This window comes from Oncorhynchus kisutch, linkage group LG22, assembly GCF_002021735.2.
Source record: "Oncorhynchus kisutch isolate 150728-3 linkage group LG22, Okis_V2, whole genome shotgun sequence".
Classification (NCBI taxonomy): Eukaryota; Metazoa; Chordata; class Actinopteri; order Salmoniformes; family Salmonidae; genus Oncorhynchus; species Oncorhynchus kisutch.
Window position 1 is genome coordinate 16,034,856 of NC_034195.2, and position 24,083 is coordinate 16,058,938.

The 24,083-nt window shown below is 42.5% G+C and overlaps 2 protein-coding genes across 2 annotated transcripts in view; one reads left to right on the forward strand and one right to left on the reverse strand.

Moving 5' to 3' along the window:
- Window positions 1-20,800, forward strand: ldha (lactate dehydrogenase A4). The gene is made up of 8 exons (XM_020456920.2): window positions 1-208; window positions 14,306-14,431; window positions 16,662-16,779; window positions 17,037-17,210; window positions 17,551-17,724; window positions 17,861-17,978; window positions 19,644-19,767; window positions 20,325-20,800. The coding sequence occupies exons 2-8, from the start codon at window positions 14,306-14,308 to the stop codon at window positions 20,487-20,489; spliced, it is 999 nt and encodes a 332-aa protein (XP_020312509.1). The 5' UTR covers window positions 1-208; the 3' UTR covers window positions 20,490-20,800.
- tsg101a (tumor susceptibility 101a) overlaps window positions 20,692-24,083 on the reverse strand; it is a 25,458-nt gene continuing 22,066 nt past the window's right edge. Inside the window, exons 9-10 of the mRNA XM_020456919.2 lie at window positions 23,795-24,034; window positions 20,692-23,613 (exon numbers count right to left, since the gene is read on the reverse strand). Of these exons, the coding sequence (XP_020312508.1) occupies window positions 23,524-23,613; window positions 23,795-24,034 (330 nt within the window). The 3' untranslated portion in view covers window positions 20,692-23,523. The remainder of the gene's footprint in view (window positions 23,614-23,794; window positions 24,035-24,083) is intronic.

The window sequence follows — 24,083 nt, forward strand, 5'->3', positions numbered from 1 at the left end:
TTAACACGAGACACCGGGGACCCTCCCAGTGTGTCATGTAATCACGCAGCGTTTACCGTGCATCGCTCTGTTGCTTAAATACCGGGAACCTCCCCCACACACGCCAGTGCCATAGAAAAGCTGCATCCAGTCAGGGAAGAGGCCAGCCAAAGACATTCCAACTCGCATTTCAGTGTTGTTTCCACGTCACTTTCACGAAACCTTCAAGGTGAGACATCGGATTTTGTGATCAAGTAGGCCTAATGGGAAAACGTCAGACAAGATGTTATGTGTTTTGGCGAAATTTGGGGAATAATGGCCTGCAGTAGTTGGTTTCTGAAGTGAAATATAAATGTTTTATAAGGGCATGATCAATGGTCATGTTTTACAGCTGATAGGTTTACGGTGACTTGAGGTTGACTAGGTGGACTTGAACTTGAGAAGTATACTCTGCTTACTTATTGCTACAATGTTAAGTGATGGAGATGCCTTGTGCTCACAGAGAGGGGTGTGTCACATTTATCAATTAGCTAGCAGTTTCTTAAGCATATTCAGTGATTGGTTTCTAGGAAGCAGATGATCGAAAACTAGATTATCACAAATTGTTGTAAAAGTAGGCATACACATTTCCTCCAGTTGCGCAAGTCTTTGAATGTGGAAAGAGTGTGAGAATATGAGGCTCTTGATACAGAGCATTACATGTTTGCCAGACTTTTGTGATTTCTCTTTACGGTGGTTCATTTGGGCAACTTCAGTCTGGTCATAACCAGCGAAAAGGTTAGATGTACTGTAATATTGGTAATTATGGTAACCTAGAGGCAATGTATATCACTCTGAATAGTCTACTGCTCTACCTCAATCTGTATGCAGCCTGTTGCTGTATTAAGCATTTTAATTGTTTATGCTAAACATTTTGAATAAGACTAGTAATAGGCCTTAGACATACTAGTAAATAGGCTGGTTACTGATCAAAGGATACATTTGTGAAATGGCCAACTAGGCTACTGTGTAATAGTACAACATGTCCTTATTATGGAAGGTCTTAATTATTATCCTGCTTATTTTGCCAATATTTCTAAGCTCTGTACATTTCCACCTATCCACTAAAGTTGACAAAAATAACATATTACAAATTGGCTAAATTGTTTTATTTCATCTGGGACTGCCACAAACTGACAGATATGAAGAGCTTGCTATATCTTTTCAGACAATAAAAAAAGGACTAAGATTGTGCCAAGAGCCATGCCCATCTGAGTTGCAATGCATCTTGGTAATGTTAGTTTATTAGCTTTCCTGCACAAGACCACTTGGTTTGATGTGCGTATCCTTAAATCATAGTTCTGCACTGAGTTTATGCCAGACATTGTTTTATAACTTTACTTGGGTAATTAAATAATGGTAGCCATGGAATGTAGTATCCTTTTAAAGAACTCTAGCATCCACGCCATGTTTGGCTTGAAACATGAGCAATCGATTTAGCAAGAGCACAAACAGATTTGGGACCAGGCTAAAAATGTGGTCTCTGTTCGAATATGCTAAAATGCATTTTTCCTTCTTTCCTCCAATCCTTACAAAAGTAACTGATCTAACATGATTTTATAGGAATGATATGAAGACTATTTAAACTGGGCCAGTCTCTCATCGGTGTCATATAGTCTTGTCAGGTGTGGACTGTATGACCCACAGCAGAAAAACAAATTAGAGGCTGGCAGATAGGCAAGACTTTGACCCAGATGTTTGGAGCAACAGATAGATTGACAGTCGTCAGACTTTGAGTCAGAACTGGCACACTGTGGCGGTTCAGTGGACTAAGCCGCTGCCTCTGGATAACATGTACTGTGCAGTGTACTAGCATTGTGAGCATGAGTTTGAATCTCACACAGCACTTTTTCTCTCCTCCTATCTACTTTGCTCTCTATCCAAGAAACGCAGAAAAACACAAAGGGAGTGGGAATATCCCACTCCTTAATGACCGGCACTGCCTGAAGACGAGTTTGTAAATTACATTTTAATTTGTCGCATACACACTTAGCAGGTGTTATCGCAGGTGCAGCGACAAGCTTAGGTTCCTAGCCCCTAACAATCAATGCAGTAAATGTCAAATAAGCACACAATAATAACAATTTTAATAAAATCAAACATTTAGTACAGTAGTAGAGTTACTTGATGTGGATAAATAATATGTCAACCTTATTAAAGTGACCAGTGTTTAGTCACCAAGGTGCAGGGTAGAGTACCCGGTGGTAGCCGGATAGTGACAGTGACAAAGTGGCAGAGTACAGTCGTGGCCAAAAGTTTTGAGAATGGCACAAATATAAATTTCCAAAGTTTGCTGCTTAAGTGTCTTTAGATATTGTTGTCAGATGTTACTATGGAATACTGAAGTATAATTACAAGCATTTCACAAGTGTCAAAGGATTTTATTGACAATTACATGAAGTTGATGCAAAGAGTCAATATTTGCAGTATTGACACTTCTTTTTCAAGACCTCTGCAATCTGTCCTGGCATGCTGTCAATTAACTTCTGGGCCACATCCTGATTGATGGCAGCCCATTCTTGTATAATTAATGCTTGGAGTGCGTAAGAATTTGTGGGTTTTTGTTTGTCCACCCACCTCTTGAGGATTGACCACAAGTTCTTAATGGGATTAAGGTCTGGGGAGTTTCCTGGCCATGAACCCAAAATATCGATGTTTTGTTCCCCGAGCCACTTAGTTATCACTTTTGCCTTATGGCAAGGTGCTCCATCATGCTGGAAAAGGCATTGTTCGTCACCAAACTGTTCCTGGATGGCTGGGAGAAGTTGCTCTCGGGAATGTGTTGATACCATTATTCTTGGCTGTGTTCTTAGGCAAAATTGTGAGTGAGCGAGCCCACTCCCTTGGCTGAGAAGCAACCCCACACATGAATGGTCTCAGGATGCTTTACTGTTGGCATGACACAGGACTGATGGTAGCCCTCACCTTGCCTTCTTCGGACAAGCTTTTATCCGGATGCCCCAAACAATCGGAAAAGGGGATTTATCAGAGAAACCCAGTCCTCAGCAGTTCAATCCCTGTACCTTTTGCAGAATATCAGTCTGTCCCTGATGTTTTTCTTGGAGAGAAGTGGCTTCTTTGCTGCCCTTCTTCACACCAGGCCATCCTCCAAAAGTCTTCGCTGTGCGTGCAGATGCACTCACACCTGCCTGCTGCTATTCCTGAGCAAGCTCTGTAGTGGTGGTGCCCCGATCCCACAGCTGAATCAACTTTAGGAGACGGTCCTGGCGTTTGCTGGACTTTCTTGGGCGCCATGAAGCCTTCTTCACAACAATTGAACCGCGTTCCTTGAAGTTCTTGATGATCCGATAAATGGTTGATTTAGGTGCAAGCTTACTGGCAGCAATATCCTTGCCTGTGAAGCCCTTTTTGTGCACGTGTTTCCTTGCAGGTAACCACAGTTGACAGAGGAAGAACAATGATTCCAAGCACCACCCTCCTTTTGAAGCTTCCAGTCTGTAATTCGAACTCAGCATGACAGAGTGATCTCCAGCCTTGTCCTTGTCAACACTCACACCTGTGTTAACGAGAGAATCACTGACATGATGTCAGCTGGTCCTTTTGTGGCAGGGCTGAAATGCAGTGGAAATGTTTTTGGGGGATTCAGTTCATTTGCATGGCAAAGAGGGACTTTGTAATTAATTGTAATTCATCTAATCACTCTTCATAACGCTCTGGAGTATATGCAAATTGCCATCATACAAACTGAGGCAGCAGACTTTGTGAAAATTAATATTTGTGTCATTCTCAAAACTTTTGGCCAGGACTGTAGGGTACTGGGCAGAGGGCAGGGTCTAGTGGTGGCTGTTTAACAGTCTGATGGTCTGGGGATAGAATCTGTTTATCAGTCTCTTGTTCCCAGCTTGAATGCACCTGTACTGTGAACAGGCTGTGACTCAGGTGGCTAAGGTCCTTAATAATCTTCTTAGACTTCTTACCATATGGGTGACATATGACCTATAACACGAGTATTCAAACCCATGGGCCTTGAGGGTCAGAGCACATGAATGACCTACTGTGAACATCTGCTGCGACACTTGACACCAATTGGAGCTCGCTGAGTGCTCACTGGCATGTTGGTTGGGTTTTCAAGTGCTCTTGTTACCAGCCACATGCGGGCGACAGTGGCTATGAGATTGTCCTAAATGGTACCCTATTTTCTACATAGTGAACTACTTTTGACAAGAGCCATATGGGCCCTCGTCAAAAGTAGTGCACTATATAGGAAATAGGGTGCCATTTGGGAAATATTCTCATTTTCAAGTAAAGTGAATGTCACAGTATACTGTACCGCGATATATGATAATGTCATCGTGCAACAGTCCTTCACCAGAGGAAGATCAGACCTGAATACCCCTGGCTCATTCGACGAGTAGTGAATTAATAGTATGGTAACAGGTGTGATGGCTTCAAGATTTGAACTTAGACTGATGGTGAAGTTTGGTGCCAGCACATGGATACCCCATACCCTCTCTTCCCCCTCCCTCTCTTGTCCACTTTCTTTCTCTCTCGTACAGTACCACTTTCAGTTATTAAAGCTCTAAGTATTATTTTTACTACTGGATACACCTCTTCTCCAATGGGTAATGTTATGTCGACATCAACACTTTGTGCAACACTAAGCAATGTAGAAACAGGAACTTATCTTAAATGCCTATTCTTTTGAAAGTATTGTTTTTCCAAATTGCACCAAGTAATAGCTAAATGGCACCCTGTAGTTACTCTTTTATAAAGCTTCTATTGTAGTGGGCATTTTCATGTTATAAAGAAGCAGGACACAAAATGGCTACCTATATTGCTCAATGATTTCACAGCCACAGAATATACTGTGTTTTGGTATTAGACTCTCTCCCTTTCTTTATCCACTCTGTAGTCTCTGATATAGGCCTAATCGTGTGCTCCGTGCTGACAAAGAAACAACCAGCCCCTCCAGTGTGTGAGCTCAGTCCTCAGATCTCCAACATAATCTAGGTAGAATCAGGACTTCCAAGGCAGCTGTCTAGGTCCCTTCCTTTTGTCTATGTATGCGGATGACTCAACACTATACACGTGAGCTGTGTGCTAAGCCTTTGAGCGAGCGAGAGAGGGAATATGATTTTGATAGCTGGCACTGGTCTGAACGACTCAACTGCCCCCGCATGGAGAGAAGGAGAACTGTGTTTTTTATTGACCGTTTCAACATTTGAATTTGCTTTTGCTCAGGAATATTTTTAGTGATAATTAAGATCTGTACATGCCTGTGTCCATATTCACACAATGCTGGAGTGGCTAAGTCATCAAGAACCAGGAAGAATAAATAGTGCCCATGATGCAATCGCCACCCCAAAATAGTGAGCCATGGCAACCAGAAACAGGTCCAGGCAGAGGGTGAGAGATAGATAAGCATTGCTATGGAGACCCAGCATCGCTGTCAGTCGAACGGAAGATGAGGATTGAATGATGGCCTGCAGAGTTGGGCAAAATAACTTACTGTTAGCAGCCAAGACATTTTAAATATGATAAAAGGAAAGTCATTGAGTTGAAAATGCCTTGTTACTAAACAATGTGGGGATGCTAACTCCATAGAAAAGATAAAAAAGCTCATGCTTTTATTTTTTTTAAAGCTAACAATATCCAGTTCATAGTAGCCTCTGAAATGACAGAATCTAAGGACTAAAAATACAAAATAAATATATACACTACCGGTCAAACATTTTTGAACACCTACTCATTCAAGGGTTGTTTTTATTTTTACTCGTTTCTACATTGTAGAATAAGTGAAAACATCAAAACTATGAAATAACATATATGGAATCATGTACTAACCAAAAAAAAGTGTTAAACAAATATATTTTATATTTGAGATTCTTCAAATAGCCTCACTTTGCCTTGGCAGCTTTGCACACTCCTGGCAATCTCTTAACCAGCTTCATGAGGTGGTCACCTAGAATGCATTTCAATTAACAGGTGTGCCTTCTTAAATGTAAATTTGTGAAATGTCTTTCCTTCTTAATGTGTTTGAGCCAATCAGTTGTGTTGTGACAAGGTAGGTGTGGTATACAGAGGATAGCCATAATTGGCAAAATACCAATGTCTTGGCAAGAAGAGCTCAAATAAGAAAAGAGAAACTTGAATGTTTCTTCAAGTGCAGTTGCAAAAACCATCAATGAATGGTTATTGATGCTATGATGAAACTGGCTCTCATGAGGACCACCACAGGAAAGGAAGACCTAGAGTTAACTCTGCTGCAGAGAATAATTTCATTAGAGTTAACAGCCTCAGCCCAAGTAAATGCTTCACAGAGTTCAAGTAACAGACATATCTCAACATCAACTGTTCAAAGGAGACTGCATGAATCAGGCCTTAATGGTCAAATTGCTGCATAGAAACCACTACTAAAGGACACCAATAAGAAGAAGAGACTTGCTTTGGCCAAGAAACACATGCAATGGAAATTAGACTGGTGGAAATGTGTCCTTTGGTCTAGAGTCCAAATTGGAGATTTTTGGGTCCAACTGCCATGTCTTTGTGAGACACTGTGTGGGTTAATGGATGATCTCCGCATGTGTATTTCCCACCGTAAAGCGTGGAGGTGGTGGTGTTATGGTGTGGGGGTGATTGGCTGGTTACACGGTCTGTGATTTATTTAGAATTCAAGGCACACTTAACCAGCATGGCTACCACAGCATTCTGCAGCGATACGCCATCCCATCTGGTTTGGGCTTAGAGGGACAATCATTTGTTTTTCAACAGGACAATGACCCAACACACCTCCAGGCTGTGCAAGGGCTATTTGACCAAGAAGGAGAGTGATGGAGTGCTGCATCAGATGATCTGGCCTCCACAATCCCCCAACCTCAACCCAATTGCGATTGTTTGGGATGAGTTGGACCATAGAGTGAAGGAAAAGCAGCCAAAACCTGAGTGTGAAAACCTAGCAGCGTTGCAGTTCTTGACACAAACAAGATCACCTGCCACTCCTATTTGCCACATCTTCAATTTAAGCCTACTAGAGAGTTCGTCTCCTCAGGCCTGGAGGGAAGCAAAAATCTCCTAACAATAGTAAAGTCCACCTTACTGGCTCAAACAGCCGACCAATCAGCCTGTTACCAACCCTTAGTAAACTTTTGGGAAAAATTGTGTTTTACCAGATACAATGCTATTTTACAGTAAACATACTGTAAAACATACTGATACCACAGTAGCTAAGATGGGTAGAAGTCTGTCCATAATAAAGCGCAGCTCTGTCTTTTAACAACACTATCAACAAGGCAGGTCCTAAAGGCCCTAGTTTTGTCACACCTGGACTACTGTTCAGTAGTCGGGTCAGCTGCCACAAAGAGAGACTAATGAAAATTACAACTGGCTCAGAACAGGGCAGCACGGCTGGCCAGTAAATGTACACAGGGAGCTAACATTAATGATATGCAGGTCAATCTCTCATGACTCAAAGTGGAGAGATCGACTTCATCACTACTTATTTTTGTGAAAAAGGTGTTGACTAGCTGAATGCACCAATCTGTCTGTTTAAACTACTAACAAACAGCTCAGACACCCATGCATACCACACAAGACATGCCACCAGAGTTCTCTTCACAATCCCCAAGTCCAGAACAGACCAGTGGTGGAAAGTACTTAAGTAAAAATACTTTAAAGTACTACTTAAGTAGTTTGTTGGGGTATCTATACTTTACTACTTATATTCTTGACAACTTTTACTTCACTACATTAAAGAAAAGATTATACTTTTTACTCCTTACATTTTCCCTGACACCCGAAAGTACTAGCTACATTTTGAATGCTTACAGGACAGGAAAATTGTCTAATTCACACACTTATCAAGAGAACATCCCTGGTCATCCCTAATGCCTCCAATTTGGCAGACTCACTAAACACAAACGCTTAGTTTGTTACTGATGTCCGAGTGTTGAAGTGTGCCCCTGTCTAGCCGTAAATTAAAAAAAACAAGAAAAGCACTGCTTAATATAGGGAATTAAAAAAGTATTTATACTTGTACTTTTGATAGTTACGTAAATTTTAAACCGAATACTTTTAGACGTTTACTCAAGTAGTATTTTACTCGGTGACTTTCACTTTAACTTGAGTCATTTTCTATGAAGGTATCTTTACTTTTACTTAAATATGACAATTGGGTACTTTTTCCACCACTGGAACAGACTACGGGAGGCACACAGTACTACATAGAGCCATGACTACATGGAACTCTATTCCACATCAGGTAACTGATGCAAGCAGTAGAATCAGATTTAAAAACTGATAAAAAAACATCTTATGGAACAGCGGGACTGTTGAAGAGAGACACACACACAGGTACAGACACACACAGGCGCTAGCATGCAGACTCAACACACACATAGTAAAAGTGTTGTATGGTGGTATTATACATTTTGTATTGTATATATGAAGTGGCGTAATAACGTTATATTATGTACTGTTTAATCTTTTATTTTATGTGTAATGAAAGTGCCTTAATGTGTTTGGACCCCAGGAAGAGTAGCTGCTGCCTTGGCAGTAACTAATGGGGATCCCATTGAGGCTTAAAAATCCTTTAACCTGTCTCCTCCCCTTCATCTACACGGATTGAAATGGATTTAACAGATGACATCAATAAGGGATCATCGCTTTCACTTTCATTGACCTGGTCAGTCTAATTCATGGAAAGATATTGTCAGTGTATAACACCATATTAAGGTGTGGGACTGTATTAAATGAACAAAGCAAGTCTATTTCGCTCCAGCAGCTGGCATATTATGTCCGTTAACAATTCACCTGTGGGAACATAGCTTCTATCAACACCCGACAACAGAAAGAGTTGCCCACTACTATCCGAGAGATTGTTCGTGAGGAAAGTGCCTCTGCCCTAAACTTGCAATTAAGCCAGTAAATGAATCGCTTGCACTGCTCACTTCTAAAGTGGATACCTACTCAACAAAAGTGGAAAGTTTGGAGACAGCAGCAAATGTGACCGAGTGGTGACTCCATGGCCTGGAAATTATTCTCCTAAAAAATTCAACAGAATTACTCAAATCATTCCTGTAAATTCAGTGTCCCCTTCACAGGACTGGTGTGGAGGCGGGAATCTTTTCTATGAACTGTTTGGCAGTAGAAGTTTGGTCCAATGCCACTGATAAACATTGCACAACGCACGGGTCCTCTCTATAATGTATCCCGGTGTTTGATTGTACTTATCCACAGTTTAAGTCAAACGGCAAAGTGTTCACCTGAGTGCCAAACTGTTGAAATAGAGGGCGACTTACAACGAGGTGAGATCCCAGCTACACAAGCTAAACCTGAGATGCGGCTTCATCCACTCTGCAAAATGTATTTTCATCTTTCAGAATACAACACACACACTTTCAACTGCCAATGAGGCTCAAGACTTCTTTGAGAATCACATCAAGCCCATCACACAAGGGGACGAGCCGACAGATCTAGGTTAACCCCAGTTTGACTGGCTCAATATTCAGGTATGCTATCTATGCACAATCACACAGGCTAGCCTATGGATGTGATGCTGACCTCAGCATAAGACAATTATGAGGACACCCCATCAATTGGGTAAAAGGAACACTGTTATTTTTATTGTTATTATTATTGCTGAAATTGGCCTTTGTTTTTATTATATTGCCTATGGTCCAGGACCTTTAGACAATGATGACACCACGCCAATTAAACAAATTAACATTATATTGATGTGTCATACAGACTGGTGTTGCTTCCTTGTGGGTCTACAGTGCATTGCATCCCTATATGGGCTAAATATAGGGATGCAAAGCTATTCCATTACTATTTTTATTGTACTACTGTTAAGGATAGATGGCCAGTCCCATATGGTCTTCCACACAATTCCTTTTTTATATTAATGGTTGTCCCCCTCCATTTACACTACTGAAGGGAAGGGGGGAATGGTTAACATGGAAGGGTTTCTGGGTGGGGAACGACCAATGTGTGAGTTTCCCTGTGGGTCCTGTTTTTTGTTTCACATCCATGGGCTTATTAACACTAAAGATAACATTTACATCATTAATAATACATTATACATCTTTTTTTAAATGGCACCGCCAGCTATTATCTCTTGGAATTTGAAAGGCCTTAATAGTTCGATCAAATATTCCATCAGTCTTGATATCCTAGCAAGAAACCATATTAATTTAGCAATGGTCCAAGAAACACACCTGTTCCAAAAGGACACACATAGAAGAAACCATTTGTACAAACTGGCTGCTTTTTCATCAGCCACAATCAAAACTAAAGCTGTAATCATATTGATATATAAGTTACTCAAAATCACCATCTTGGGTAAAAGTGAAAACCACGAAAGCAGAACCACTTTCCTTAAATGTATCCATAATGGAGAGGGTAGCACCATGGTGTAGCTGGAGGAGAGCTAATTTCCGTCCTCCTCTGGGTACATTGACTTCAATGCCAAACCTAGGAGGCTCATGGTTCTCACCCACTTCCATAGACTTACTCAGTAATTAGGACATCTTCCGGAGGAGGTCCTCCAACCTATCAGAGATCTTGCAGCATGAGTTGACATGTTGTCCATCCAATCAAAGGATCAGAGGATGATTCTAGTACTAAAAGCATAAGCTACAGCTATATAGCACTGCAGTGTATAAAATGTGGTGAGTAATCCACGCTTCAAGATTGTTCTGATCATGCGGACTGGGATATGTTCCGGGTAGCCTCCGAGAATGACATTGACATATATACTGATATGGTGACCGAGTTTATCAGGAAGTGTATAGGAGATGTTGTACACACTGTGCCTACCCTAAAACCTACCCTAACCAGAAACCATGGATAGATGGCAGCATTTGCACAAAACTGTAAGCGTGAACCATCACATTTAACCATGGCAAGGTGACTGGGAATGTGGCCAAATACAAACAGTGTCAGTTTCGAGACAAAAAGTCAGTATAGAGACAAAGCGGAGCCGCAATTCATGGTCTCAGACACGAGACATATGTGGCAGGGCCTACTGACAACAATGGAAAAACCAGCCACACCGACATCCTGCTTCCGGACAAGCTAAACACCTTCTTTGCCAGCTTTGAGGATAACACAGTGCCACAGACTCAGCCCGCTACCCAATGACGGTGGGCTCTCCTATGTGGTTGACGTGAGTAAAACATTTAAATGTGTTAACACTCGCAAGGCTGGCGGCCCAGACGGCATTGCTAGCCGCGTCCTCAGTCATGCGCAGACCAGCTGGCTGGAGTGTTTGCGGACATATTCAATCTCTTCCCAAACCAGTCTGCTGTCCCCACATGCAAAGGTAACTGATCTAAATTACTATCTTCCCATAGCATTCACTTCTGTCATCCTGAAGTGCTTTGAAAGATTAGTCAAGGATCATATCACCTCTACCTTACCTGACACCCTAGACCCACTTCAATTTGCTTATCATCCCAATAGATCCACAGACGATGCAATCGCCATCGCACACTGCCATATCCCATCTGGACAAGAGGAATACCTATGTAAGAATGCTGTTCATTGACTATAGCTCAGCATTCAACTCCATAGTACCCTCCAAGCTCATAATTAAGCTTGAGGGCCCTGGGTCTGAACCTCGCCCTGTGCAACTGCGTCCTGGACTTCCTGACAGGCTGCCTTCATGTGGTGAAGGTATGAAACAACACCTCTACTTCCCTGATCCTCAACACTTGGGCCCCACAAGGATTGGTGCTCAGCCCCCTCCTGTACTCCCTGTTCACCCATGACTGAGTGGCCACGCACGCCTCAAATCAAATTAATTTATATTGCCCTTCTTACATCAGCTGATATATCAAAGTGATGTACAGAAACCCAGCCTAAAACCCCAAACAGAAAGCAATGCAGGTGTAGAAGCACGGTGGCTAGGAAAAACTCCCTAGAAAGGCCAAAACCTATGAGGAAACCTAGCGAGGAAGCAGGTTATGAGGGGTGGCCAGTCCTCTTCTGGCTGTGCCAGGTGGAGATTATAATAGAACATGGCCAAGATGTTCAAATGTTCATAAATGACCAGCATGGTCAAATAATAGTAATCAGTAAACAGGTCAGGGTTCCATAGCCGCAGGCAGAACAGTTGAAACTGGAGCAGCAGCACAGCCAGGTGGACTGGGGACAACAAGGAGTCATCATGCCAGGTAGTCCTGAGGCATGATCCTTCAAGAGAGAGAAAGAAAGAAAGAGAATTAGAGAGAGTGCATACTTAAATTCACACAGGACCACGGATAAGACAGGAGAAATACTCCAGATATAACAGACTGACCCTAGCCCCCCGACACAAACTACTGCAGCATAAATACTGGCGGCTGAGACAGGAGGGGTAAGGAGACACTGTGGCCCCATCCGATGATACCCCCGGACAGGGCCAAACAGGCTGGATATAACCCCCACCCACTTTGCCAAAGCACAGCCCCCACACCACTAGAGGGATATCTTCAGCAACCAACTTAACATCCTGAGACAAGGCCGAATATAGCCCACAAAGATCTCAGCCATGGCACAACCCAAGGGGGGGGGGGCGCCAACCCAGACAGGAAGACTACGTCAGTGACTCAACCCACTCAAGTGACGCACCCCTCCTAGGGATGGCATGGAAGAGCACCAGTAAGCCAGTGACTCAGCCCCTGTAATAGGGTTAGAGGCAGAGAATCCCAGTGGAGAGAGGGGAAATGGCCAGGCAGAGACAGCAAGGGCGGTTCGTTGCTCCAGTGCCTTTCACCTTCACACTCCTGGGTCAGACTACACTCAATCATAGGACCTACTGAAGGGATGAGTCTTCAATAAACACTTAAAGGTTGAGACTGAGTCTGCGTCTCTCACAAGGGTAGGCAGACCATTCAATAAAAATGGAGCTCTATAGGAGAAAGACCTGCCTCCATCTGATTGCTTAGAAATTCTGGGGACAATCATCAAGTTAGCAAACATCACAACAGTAGTAGGCCTGAATGCCAACAATGACGAGACAGCCTACAGGGAGGAGGTAAGGAGAATAACCTCTCACACAATGTCAACAAAACAAAGGAGCTGATCGTGGACTTCAGGAAACAGCAGAAGGAGCAGCCCCTATCCACATCCATGTACTGGTGTTCTCTGGACGTTTTGGAGATGGCGATGAATGGCGATGAATTCAAACAGCACTCTGATGATTGGCAGGGGAACCAATGTGTTCCATAAGTTTGCTTTTGGGGAGGTGATTTGACACACCTGGCAGTTGCGGCAATAGTCTTCCATGGCCTTTAAATGGCTTAACTTGGGTTAAATGTATTGGGTAGCATTCCACAAGCTTCTCACAATAAGTTGGGTGAATTTTGGCCCATTGCTCCTGACAGAGCTGGTCAGGTTTGTAGGCCTCCTTGCTCGCACACACTTTCAGTTCTGCCCACAAATATTCTACAGGATTGAGATCAGGGTTTTGTGATGGCCACTCCAATACCTTGATTTTGTTGTCCTTAAGCCATTTTGCCACAACTTTGGAAGTATGCTTGGGGTCATTGTCCATTTGGAAGACCCATTTGCGATCAAGCTTTAACTTCCTGACTGATGTCTTCAGACGTTGCTTCAATATATCCACATCATTTTCCTCCCTCATGATGCCATCTATTTTGTGAAGTGCACCAGTCCCTCCTGCAGCAAAGCACCCCCACAACATGATGTTGCCACCCCCGTGCTTCATGGTTGGGATGGTGTTCTTCGGCTTGCAAGCCTCCCCCTTTTTCCTCCGAACATAACAATGGTCATTATGGCCAAACAGTTCTATTTTTGTTTCATCAGACCAGAGGACATTTCTCCAAAAAGTAGTCTTTGTCCCCATGTGCAAACCGTACTCTGGCTTTTTTTCATGGCGGATTGGAGAAGTGGCTTCTTCCTTGCTTAGCGGCCTTTCAGGTTATGTCGATATAGGACTCGTTTTACTATGGATATAGGTAATTTTGTACCTATTTCTTCCAGCATCTTCAAGGTCCTTTGCTGTTGTTCTGGTCTTTCTACAAACTGAGGTACTCAAACTGCTTTACATAGTAAGGGGGAAACTCACCTTACCCACCACCATGATGATGCACACAACCATTTTGTGCCAGAATGCTCACCACACATTAGCTAGCATGGTGAAGAGGCGTGGAGTGATATACATTACACCAATGAAAAAAAATGAGTTGTATTAGCAGTTATTCGTATTAGCAGTAGAGAAAAGTAGGTACCAGAGCACAGTGCTGTTTCTTGCTCTCAGAGGATGTACTGAAGGAAAACTGAGGGGATCAGACTGACCCTCTCTCTTCCTTTTTATGTCTCTAAGATGACCACTAAGGAGAAGCTGATCACCCATGTGTTGGCTGGTGAGCCCGTTGGCTCCCGAAGCAAGGTGACAGTGGTTGGCGTCGGCATGGTTGGCATGGCCTCCGCAGTCAGCGTCCTGCTCAAGGTAAGACCGATGGAGGGATGGATGGAGGGGGTAAGGTGTGATCAGGGTTGAGTATGTGACTTTCTAAATGTAATCTGTTACAATTACTCGTGTCCCAAATGTTGATCAGTAACGTACCTTTTGGATTACACAAATTCAGTAACGTAATCTGATTACTTTTAGATTACTTTCCCTTACGAGGCATTAGAAGAATACAATAATGAATATTACCAATTGAATTACATCTATTGCAGGATAAATCAGTGTTAGAGTTTACATAGCTGGTCATAAATGGATGTTGCATATTAATTTATGGGTTGGTTATGTAGGCTTATTTTAACCCATTGCTTTCTACTACAGATAATATGATTAGGCAATATTTTTACATTTAAAAAAAATTCCGATTTTCAGTCATTCCAATGACTTTGATATCACTTGATCTTTAAGAATAGGTCTTGGAAATATTGAAATATAGATTTGCCATAAGCCAACAATTAAGAACTAAGATCTGACTTCCACAGAGTGGAGTTTTGTCAGCTAAGGGCTTATTAGCCTACTCTGTTAATTTTTTTTGTCATGGAGGACTGATTGGGCTCATTGCTTAAAGTTGAAAAATAAATGCTGCTCTCATGGAATGGCATGCTTTAATTAAGAACTACCGAAAAGTGCAATTTGCACATAAAAATGTATTGATGTCATATGCTGCATTTGCTATAGGCCTATTTTTGACATTTTTGTTGGTGACACTTTGATATCTCGATAATTTGCAGTTGTTTAAGTCTTTTCAAAAGTGTTTGAGCATGTTATGTTAGGCCTACGGACATATTTTCTTTGAATCATCACGAAATTAGATTGAGCAATTAAAGCCCCACTCGTGGTCTTCTTAAATGAAACTCATTTTTGACAGTATGGAGCACAATATCACAGAGAAGTTTAGAAGAGAGGAACTCCCTGTGATTCACAGCAATGTGCTAGGTAGATAGCAATAATAACTGAATTTGGGGATGGGGGAGATTTTTTGTTGTTCTTGAAAACAAGAAAATCATATAAAACAAACATTCTTCAGTAAAAAAGCCCTCTAATATCTGCCTGGATTACCCAAGAGGCACCAACTCCACCAACTTTAAAAGGTCAGACACACCCTTGGGACTGTTAATCGTTTGCATACCGACAGTACTTACGCACCTCTGGACAGAGTGTTAGCAGTCAATCTCTTCAGTTTTCTCAGAGCAAGACCTTTGAAGTCATCAGCCACTCAGACTTGCTAAAATACTCCAAACCAGAATGTGGCAGCATTGTTTGGCAATGCATTTCGGTTCATATTGCTCATGGTCTAGATTCCAAACTATCTGCGCTGTTGTTGCTATTTTGTAGAAAACCCTTGTTGATACTCGTCAGATGGCCACAGCTACATAACTTTAAAAAGAAAAGGAGAGCCGCACACGCTAGGAGCTCTGATGCAATAATTTAATAACCAACTTTTCAACAGATAAGCTGTCTTCATCAGGGTATAACGACAAATCCTGAAGGTCACTAGTTTATATAGTTTCAAAGGACACACAGGTGTCTGTAATCATGGCCGGGTGAGGCTTGATATCACTGGTTAATTTACAGATAAAAATAGAACATGTAAAAAACATGAATGGATACCATACAATCACAGATACAATTCGGCTACATAGGCCTACAAACATTTACAATGAATAGCAAAATCACAAGAATGGCTTCAGATCAAAGTCTACATTGAGACCGAAGGGAGCAAGGGTCTTTAAATTAAAGATCCAGGCAGCCTCTCGTTTTTACAATTAATTGTCAAGGTCACCCCCTAGAAAGGGTGACGTGTTCGATGCTGATATAACGTAGGGACGAAATAGAGTGGTTCGCTTCCAAAAAGTAGGCCGCAACTGGATACGTTGAGTTTTTGCACCTAATGGTGCTACGATGCTCAGAGATTCTTACTTTTAATTTGCGCTTCATTTTACCCATATAGCGTTGCACTCCATGTCTGAAATGAACTGTATATTTTATTTGATTAAATATTGTGGTAAAATGGAGTGGATTTGTAGGGCCAGTTTCCCCAGACACAGATTAAGCCTTGTCAGGGACTAACAAGCAGTTTCTATGGTGAAATTGCTTTTAGGCTAAGATTTAGCCTTCATCTTGTGTCTGGGAATCCTGCCGCTTAATTATATCCATATCCTTTTCTATATGGATTATATTCCTGAACCCTAACAAGCCTTGTGTTGACCAGGACCTGTGCGATGAGCTGTGCCTGATTGATGTGATGGAGGAAAAGCTGAAGGGTGAGGTCATGGACCTGCAGCATGGCAGCCTCTTCTGCAAGACCCACAAGATCGTGGGCGATAAGGGTGAGTGAGGAGTCATACACTTATGCGCACACACTAACACACACACACACACAAACGAGTTGTGCACACACACAAAGACACAAACAAACACACATATGCACAAACAAGTTGTGCACACACACTGATTTGTTGTGGAGGTGCTCGGAACCCTCGGTTGTATTTGTGTGTGTTTAATGTGCATCTTACCTTGAGTTGCCCACTGTTATATAATCAAACCCTGGTTACATTGTGTGTGTGTGTGTCCTCCCCCACTCCAGACTACAGTACAACCGCCCATTCCAAGGTGGTGGTGGTCACCGCTGGTGCTCGTCAGCAGGAGGGCGAGAGTCGTCTGAACCTGGTGCAGCGCAACGTCAACATCTTCAAGTTCATCATCCCCCAGATCGTCAAGTACAGCCCCAACGCTATCCTGCTGGTCGTCTCCAACCCCGGTACAAGAGAAGGCCGGGAGGGAGGGAGTAATTTGGTTGAACATGATCTAGTGACTTGATCATTACTCTAGAATTGTGCGAAGACATTGACAGGTTTGAATTAGATATTAGTGCTGGCTGCTCACTCCGTAGCTCTCCAGGGCCAGGTTACATTATCAGGAACAACTGCATGGTCTTTTTGCTGACAACTACAGTCCATGCTCCAATTAGCAAAGTCAATGCTGGCTTTATACATATGTAAATGTAATTTAAGGGGTATGGTTAGGGTTTGTTTTCTTAACTCAAATTGTGATAACATTTGTAACCCCCCTTTCTCCTTTCTCTCCTCTGTCTATCCCAGTTGACATCCTGACCTACGTGGCCTGGAAGCTGAGCGGTTTCCCCCGTCACCGCGTCATCGGTTCCGGCACCAACCTGGACTCCGGTCGTTTCCGCCACCTTATGGGCGAGAAGCTGCACCTTCACCCCTCCAGTTGCCACGGCTGGATCATTGGAGAGCACGGAGACTCCAGTGGTATGTTGGCTATGGCTTCAAATCCACTCCGGAACCATCTCTCTGTCCATACCATATTATGGAAAACCTTCATGGACATTGGTATCTATGACAGAAAGGTAACTGACTGGATACCTGTCTCTTTTCTTACTCCCAGTGCCTGTATGGAGTGGCGTGAACGTTGCTGGTGTTTCCCTGAAAGGCCTAAACCCACACATGGGCACAGACGCAGACAAGGAGGACTGGAAGCATCTCCACAAGATGGTGGTCGATGGGTGAGTCTTATAAAACACACATCGCTATCTGTTCAATTACACTACATTACCAAACATATGTGGACACCTGCTCGTCAAACATATCAATCCAAAATAATGGGCATTAATATACATTTGGTGGCCCGTTTGCTGATATGACAGCTTTCACTCTTCTGGGAAGGCTTTCCACAAGATGTTGGAACATTGCGGCAGGGACTTGCTTCCATTCAGCCACAAGAGCGTTAGTGAGGTCAGGCAGCAGATGTTGGACGATTAGCCCAGGGTCGCAGTCTAAGTCAGGGCTCTGTGCCACCCAGTCAAGTCCTTCCACACCGATCTCGACAAACCATTTCTGTACGGACCTTGCTTTGTGCCATTCAAACTGTTGCCAGAAAGTTGGAGGCACAGAATCGTCTAGAATGTCCTATGCTGTAGCGTTAAGATTTCCGTTCACTGGAAATAAGGGGCCTAGCCCAAGCCATGAAAAACAGCTCCAGACCATTATTCGTCCTCCACCAAACTGTACAGTTGGCACTATGCATTGGGGCAGGTAGCATTCTCCTGGCATCCACCAAATCCGTCGGACTGCTAGATGGTGAAGCGTGATTCATCACTCCAGAGAACGTATTTCCACTGCTCCTGAGTCCAATGGCGGCGAGCTTTACAACACTCCAGCCAACGCTTGGCATTGCGCATGGTGATCTCAGGTTTGTGTGTGGCTGCTCAGCTATGGATAGCCATTTCATGAAGCTCCCGACGAACAGTTCTTGTGTTGACATTGCTTCCAGAGGCAGTTTGGAACTGGGTAGTCAGTGTTGCAACCGAGGACACCATTTTTTACACACTACGTGCTTCAGCACTCATCGGTCCCACTCTGTGAGCGTGTGTGGCCTACCACTTCGCGGCTGAGCCGTTGTTGCTCTTAGATGTTTTTCACTTCACAATAACAGCACTTACAGTTGACCAGGGCAGCTTTAGCAGGGCAGAATCTCTTATGGAGATAGCATTGGTGGCTGTGTGCTCGATTTTTGTCATCAACAGGTGTGCCTGAAATAGCCAAATCCACTCGTTTGAAGGGGTGTCCACATACTTGTACATATATAATGTACATCTGTTGAGGATCGTTTTAAAAAGGAAAATTACCATTTCTTATTGGACAAGTTCCGATAGATACCCCCCCTTCCCCACCGAAAAATTTATTCTTTGTTCAGGATTAGGCCTAATTGGAAACTGGTCCTTAGAGTTTGACTCCAAATGAATCAATAAATAACAATAATGGAAGTAGAGAATAAATTACTTCACTCCCAATCAAATCCGATAGAGTTTGGAGGAATGAGGATGGAATTTGGCCCTAGGCTAAGAGCCAGAAACATGCTGGGACTAGCACACTAAGTACTGACTACGCCATTGTGTTACATCTTTACTGCACCTGGCATCTATGTCTAAAGCAGTTAAGTTGATATGTAATGCTGCAGACTGTAAAGGTATAACTATTAATTACAAGTTAGTACAAGTAATTCACAACCCACTTTAACTAGTTTCAAGGGAATTTGTCCCTGCTGTTTTCTAAATGTATTTTCCTGTAGTATTTCTTAGCATTCACAATAGGAAAACCTATGCACTTTTCCTACGAAATTAGTTTAAATGTGTTAAACTCCTCTCCTCGTGTCTCTCTCTGTCATATAGTGCCTATGAGGTCATCAAGCTGAAGGGTTACACCTCCTGGGCTATCGGCATGTCTGTCGCTGACCTGGTTGAGAGCATCCTGAAGAACCTCCACAAAGTTCACCCTGTGTCCACCCTGGTCCAGGTAAGAAGTCCATCAGCCATGCTCTACATGTGCCTTGATGCCAAACATTTACATTTTATAGCAGTCTTATCCAGGGTGACAGCGAGTGCATTAATTTAGATACTACCATACTACTCGTAGCTAAGAGTGTGCTGAATCCATAACACTGGTGGTTCCAATCAGGGGAAGAATACAGTAGAGTAAATGGTATAATCTATTACCAAACAGGTCTAAGAGGGTTTAAAGAAGATCGATGGATCTTTGGGTGTTGTAGCATAGCAGTGGGTGAACTCAACTTGAATGAAAAACAGTCAGCACTCACAAATAAAGTATTTATATGAATGTTTTTCAAGAAAGCCATTTGCTACACTGTATACCTAATGTGTGTTATGACTGAAGAGATAAGGATTAAATTGGCTCTTTATACATAAATACAGACATATCTGATAGCTTTATTTGGGCCAACCATAGTCAAAGCAGGTCAAGGCCACAGATGTATGGACTTGACACACATTAATATTACACCAGTCCACCTGTGATCCATCCCTAATCAGACTCTCTTCTTCCCTCCCTCTCAGGGGATGCACGGTGTGAAAGACGAGGTGTTCCTCAGTGTGCCATGCGTGCTGGGCAACAGTGGTCTGACCGACGTCATCCACATGACCCTGAAGCCCGAAGAAGAGAAGCAACTAATCAACAGCGCCGAGACCCTGTGGGGTGTACAGAAAGAGCTCACATTGTAAAGCAGAGTGTTAATTGTATCAGCAATGAGACAATACTCAATCACCTATTTTTCCCAGACTAAAACCAATGATAACAAGATGTCCTGAAACTATGACAAATGCAAATTACTTTTCATTTTAGTCTACGAAAATGTGACAAGACTTCCACGTGAGGCTATAATGGACATTCATGGTCGACTGATTACTAAAAGTAACGAAGGACGAAATTACAACAAAAAAAATCTTGTAAAGAGCCCCCTGTGCCATCTGGATATACTTACGATACGATTTACTCCAACCAAATAAAACTACCAGGATGATGAAACAACCAATCTGTTCTCTCTCCGTGTGTGCGCATGCTATGCCTGTATGGTAGTTGTGTTTACATGTTAGAATTGCATCCGATTCAGTTGTTTGAGGCAGGGTTTTACACATTCGCAGATTGTGGATCTCATTCAATGAGGTGAAATGGAGGTCCCTGGTCTTTCCTCTCAACTGAGGTCGGCGGGTGGGATATCAACGCAAGGGTCCATATTATGACATAGCAGAACTAAACTGTAAAACTAAAACATGACAGTCTCTTTGCATACAACAAGCATCGTCGGCTGCTCTGGGTTATCAAGTCAGAAAAGTTAGACCAATGTTTGACTTATCAATGGTCAGCCTTACGAGGCAAATTATTTTGGGGGGAGGGCTCCGCACAAAAGTGTGAAAAAGGTACGTGTTTTAGATCTACACCATCACCAAAGTGAACCCCCACAGGAGTAATTTTTGGCAAACCAGACTAGTTTTATTGTGCTGATTTACATAAAATTCTACAGATAAAAGAACAGATGGTCTATTGCTGAAAATGAAAGTAATCTGAAAAAAAAACTACAGCATATCATACAATTCAAAGTGCATTTAGTAAAAGCTCATTTAAAAAGAGACCTGTCTACATACATTTCTGATTAGTAAAAAAAAAAAAGACAAAAAAAAACTTCACTTGTTTCTAATTAACAACCTTTATATAAACCGAAAGGGTAAAGACATTGATCTCTTAGAACAGCTGAAAACTTGAAAGAAAACAGAAAATAAACAACTAAGCGAAGCAAGAGAAAAACATTAACATTTTCCTTTTGACGCCTTTGAACCTTAAGTGACACATCCAAACATGAACATACAGACACTGTATAGGGGCTTAGGGGAGTCTTGAGAAACAATGGACATGATCGACTGACCATCATGGTTCTGCTCATTAGGCACCAAACAGAAGAACGGACTATAATTTTCCTTCTCCGTTGCGAAACTTTGAAAACGTTGTTTATTGAGTGTCATAATAAACACGACACAGCTCAAGACTGAAGGATCATCCTGAACAGCTAACGTGGAAAGCCGTTTCTCAATTGTTCCAGATGCCAATGGGAGCAATAGAGATAGCGGAGATAAAAGGGTAGGGGGACTGTGAGCACAAGGCAGGGTCACCTGCTCACCTCATTCAGCATTGATGCAGTTGGATATGGAACAAATGGCTGCCATTATTCTTTTTTTTTTTTATACAAAAAAATATAATTCAAATTGTACCTCTAAAAGGTTTCCAAACAGTTTTGTGCCAACATGAACCCTGCTTTGAGAAAGTATGCTCCGACTAGATGAACCCTTGTCATTTCCTAAAAGTTTGAGTCTAGGGATGTAACGATTCACTGACGCGCATCGGTCCTTGGTTCAAATGTTTAAGATACTTGTGCATCGGTCTGCGGGATCCCAAAACAATCCAAATTAAGCATGCATTACATTGGTCAGAAAACCGATTCAAATTGCAAGTTCACTAATATTTGTTTTACTCCATATTGTTTTTATACCAAAAATACCTCTTATCTGTTGTGACAATTGATGCTGCCTCTCCTTCAGTTCAGTAGCATATCAAACTTTTATGCATGTAACTGCGTATGTGCTGTCATATAACTGTGGCATAGTGCGAGAGACAACTGATCACGCCAACAAAAGGCAGGCCTATCCCTGTTCTAATAGGATACATCTGCGCGCACCTTCAGCACTCAGATGCTTGCACAATGGCTTTTACAATGTCAAATCATAGGCTTTATTAGTTGAGTGACAACCAATGTAATTTGCTGGGTCATTGTTACAAGAACATTGTGCTTTACCGGAGTTGTGTAGCCTCTCACATGCGAGTTGTGGACAACTCACATCCAACTGTTGATTGGGGTTTTCATTCAGATTATATTTCAATTGTTCAGGTTTTGGTAATTTTGCTTTCAACAGTCGGTGTATTTGGTCATTTTTAAACAAAGAAGGTAACTTCATAATGGACAGCAATCATTTTTACAATCAATGGTCCAAACAATTTGCTTTTGAGACAGGGTAAAATCCAAAACTGCATTATTATTGGCTAAATGCCATGTTAATTTCTAAAGACACATATTGACATAGTACTAGCTCAAACATGAAATGTGTTCATGCAAAACATTTTAGTGCATTGAAGCATATCGTATCTAACCAAATCGCATTAATTCGCTCACCTAATCAAACTGAATCTTTTAAAACAAAAAGGCATCATTCCTGTAGCGTATCAGTGCCCATGTATTTAGAATCTTTCATGAAAGGAGAGATGCACATCCCTAGTTGAGACGTATATTTATATGAGAGTGTAAGCTTTCCTTTACAGCGAGACAAGTAGCACAAACTCACACCAGCAACTGTCACACAATGTCAGAGCACATACTCTCACACCTCTCGTTTGATACCACTCCAACATTGTGACTATGGAAGCATATGGCTGCCAATATTAATACAAAAAAATAAAAAATAAATGCAAGAATTAATGTTGGCAGACATTTGCTCCATATCAAACTGCATATTTTCCACATTAGTTATCCAACTAGATGCATGTTTAGGAGATGTTCGAAACAAAAACAATTTTTTTAGCTCTTTTCATACGTCTTTTAGAGAGAAGAGGACAGACCGAGAGAGAGAGACAAAAAGACAGATATAAAGAGGAGGAGCTGTACAGAGGGAGCGACTGGGAGAAAGGGAGTGTGTATGGGTGTCCGCGGGGTCAGTATAGGTCACTAAGGCCGGCGGTCTTGCGGGCTTTCTGCATGAGGGCTCGCAGCTGGAACTGCTTTCGGGAGAGCAGACGCACATGCTGTAACAGGAGAGAAAGATAGGGAGACGTTAGAGAAGACATACAAGGGCACAATGCCTAGTTGTGATGATCTTTATGAAAAGGTGTGCGTGCAGTGTGTGGTTTATTTGAGTGAGTTCATCTGTGTGTGTTTGTATGCGTGTGTCCATGCATGTCTGCATGCGTGTTTCCCAACCCTCACCTTGAGGAACACCTCCAGGTCTATGACCCCGCGGCGCAGCGCCTCTCCCAGGTAGAAGATGGTGTCCTCAATGGCATTCTCCTCAGCGTACAGGTTGAGGATCTGCTTGTAGAGTGGCGCCGTGGGCACGATTACATCATCGATGTCGTTGTTCTCCGACTGGCTCTCCATCTTCTCCAGTGCCTCGCTCAGCTCCTCGTCCTTACGCTTCAGTAGGTCAATGTTCCTGTCCACCTCCGCCTTCAAAAAAAACACAAGACGAATAAACACATGAACAGTACACCCCCCC

Excerpts from the sequence above, each read along its gene's own strand:
- ldha (XM_020456920.2), top strand. The coding sequence starts at position 14,306 with ATGACCACTAAGGAGAAGCTGATCACCCATGTGTTGGCTGGTGAGCCC. Across the intron at positions 16,780-17,036 it reads CAAGATCGTGGGCGATAAGG|ACTACAGTACAACCGCCCAT; the intron begins GTGAGTGAGGAG and ends CCCCCACTCCAG. Across the intron at positions 17,725-17,860 it reads AGAGCACGGAGACTCCAGTG|TGCCTGTATGGAGTGGCGTG; the intron begins GTATGTTGGCTA and ends TCTTACTCCCAG.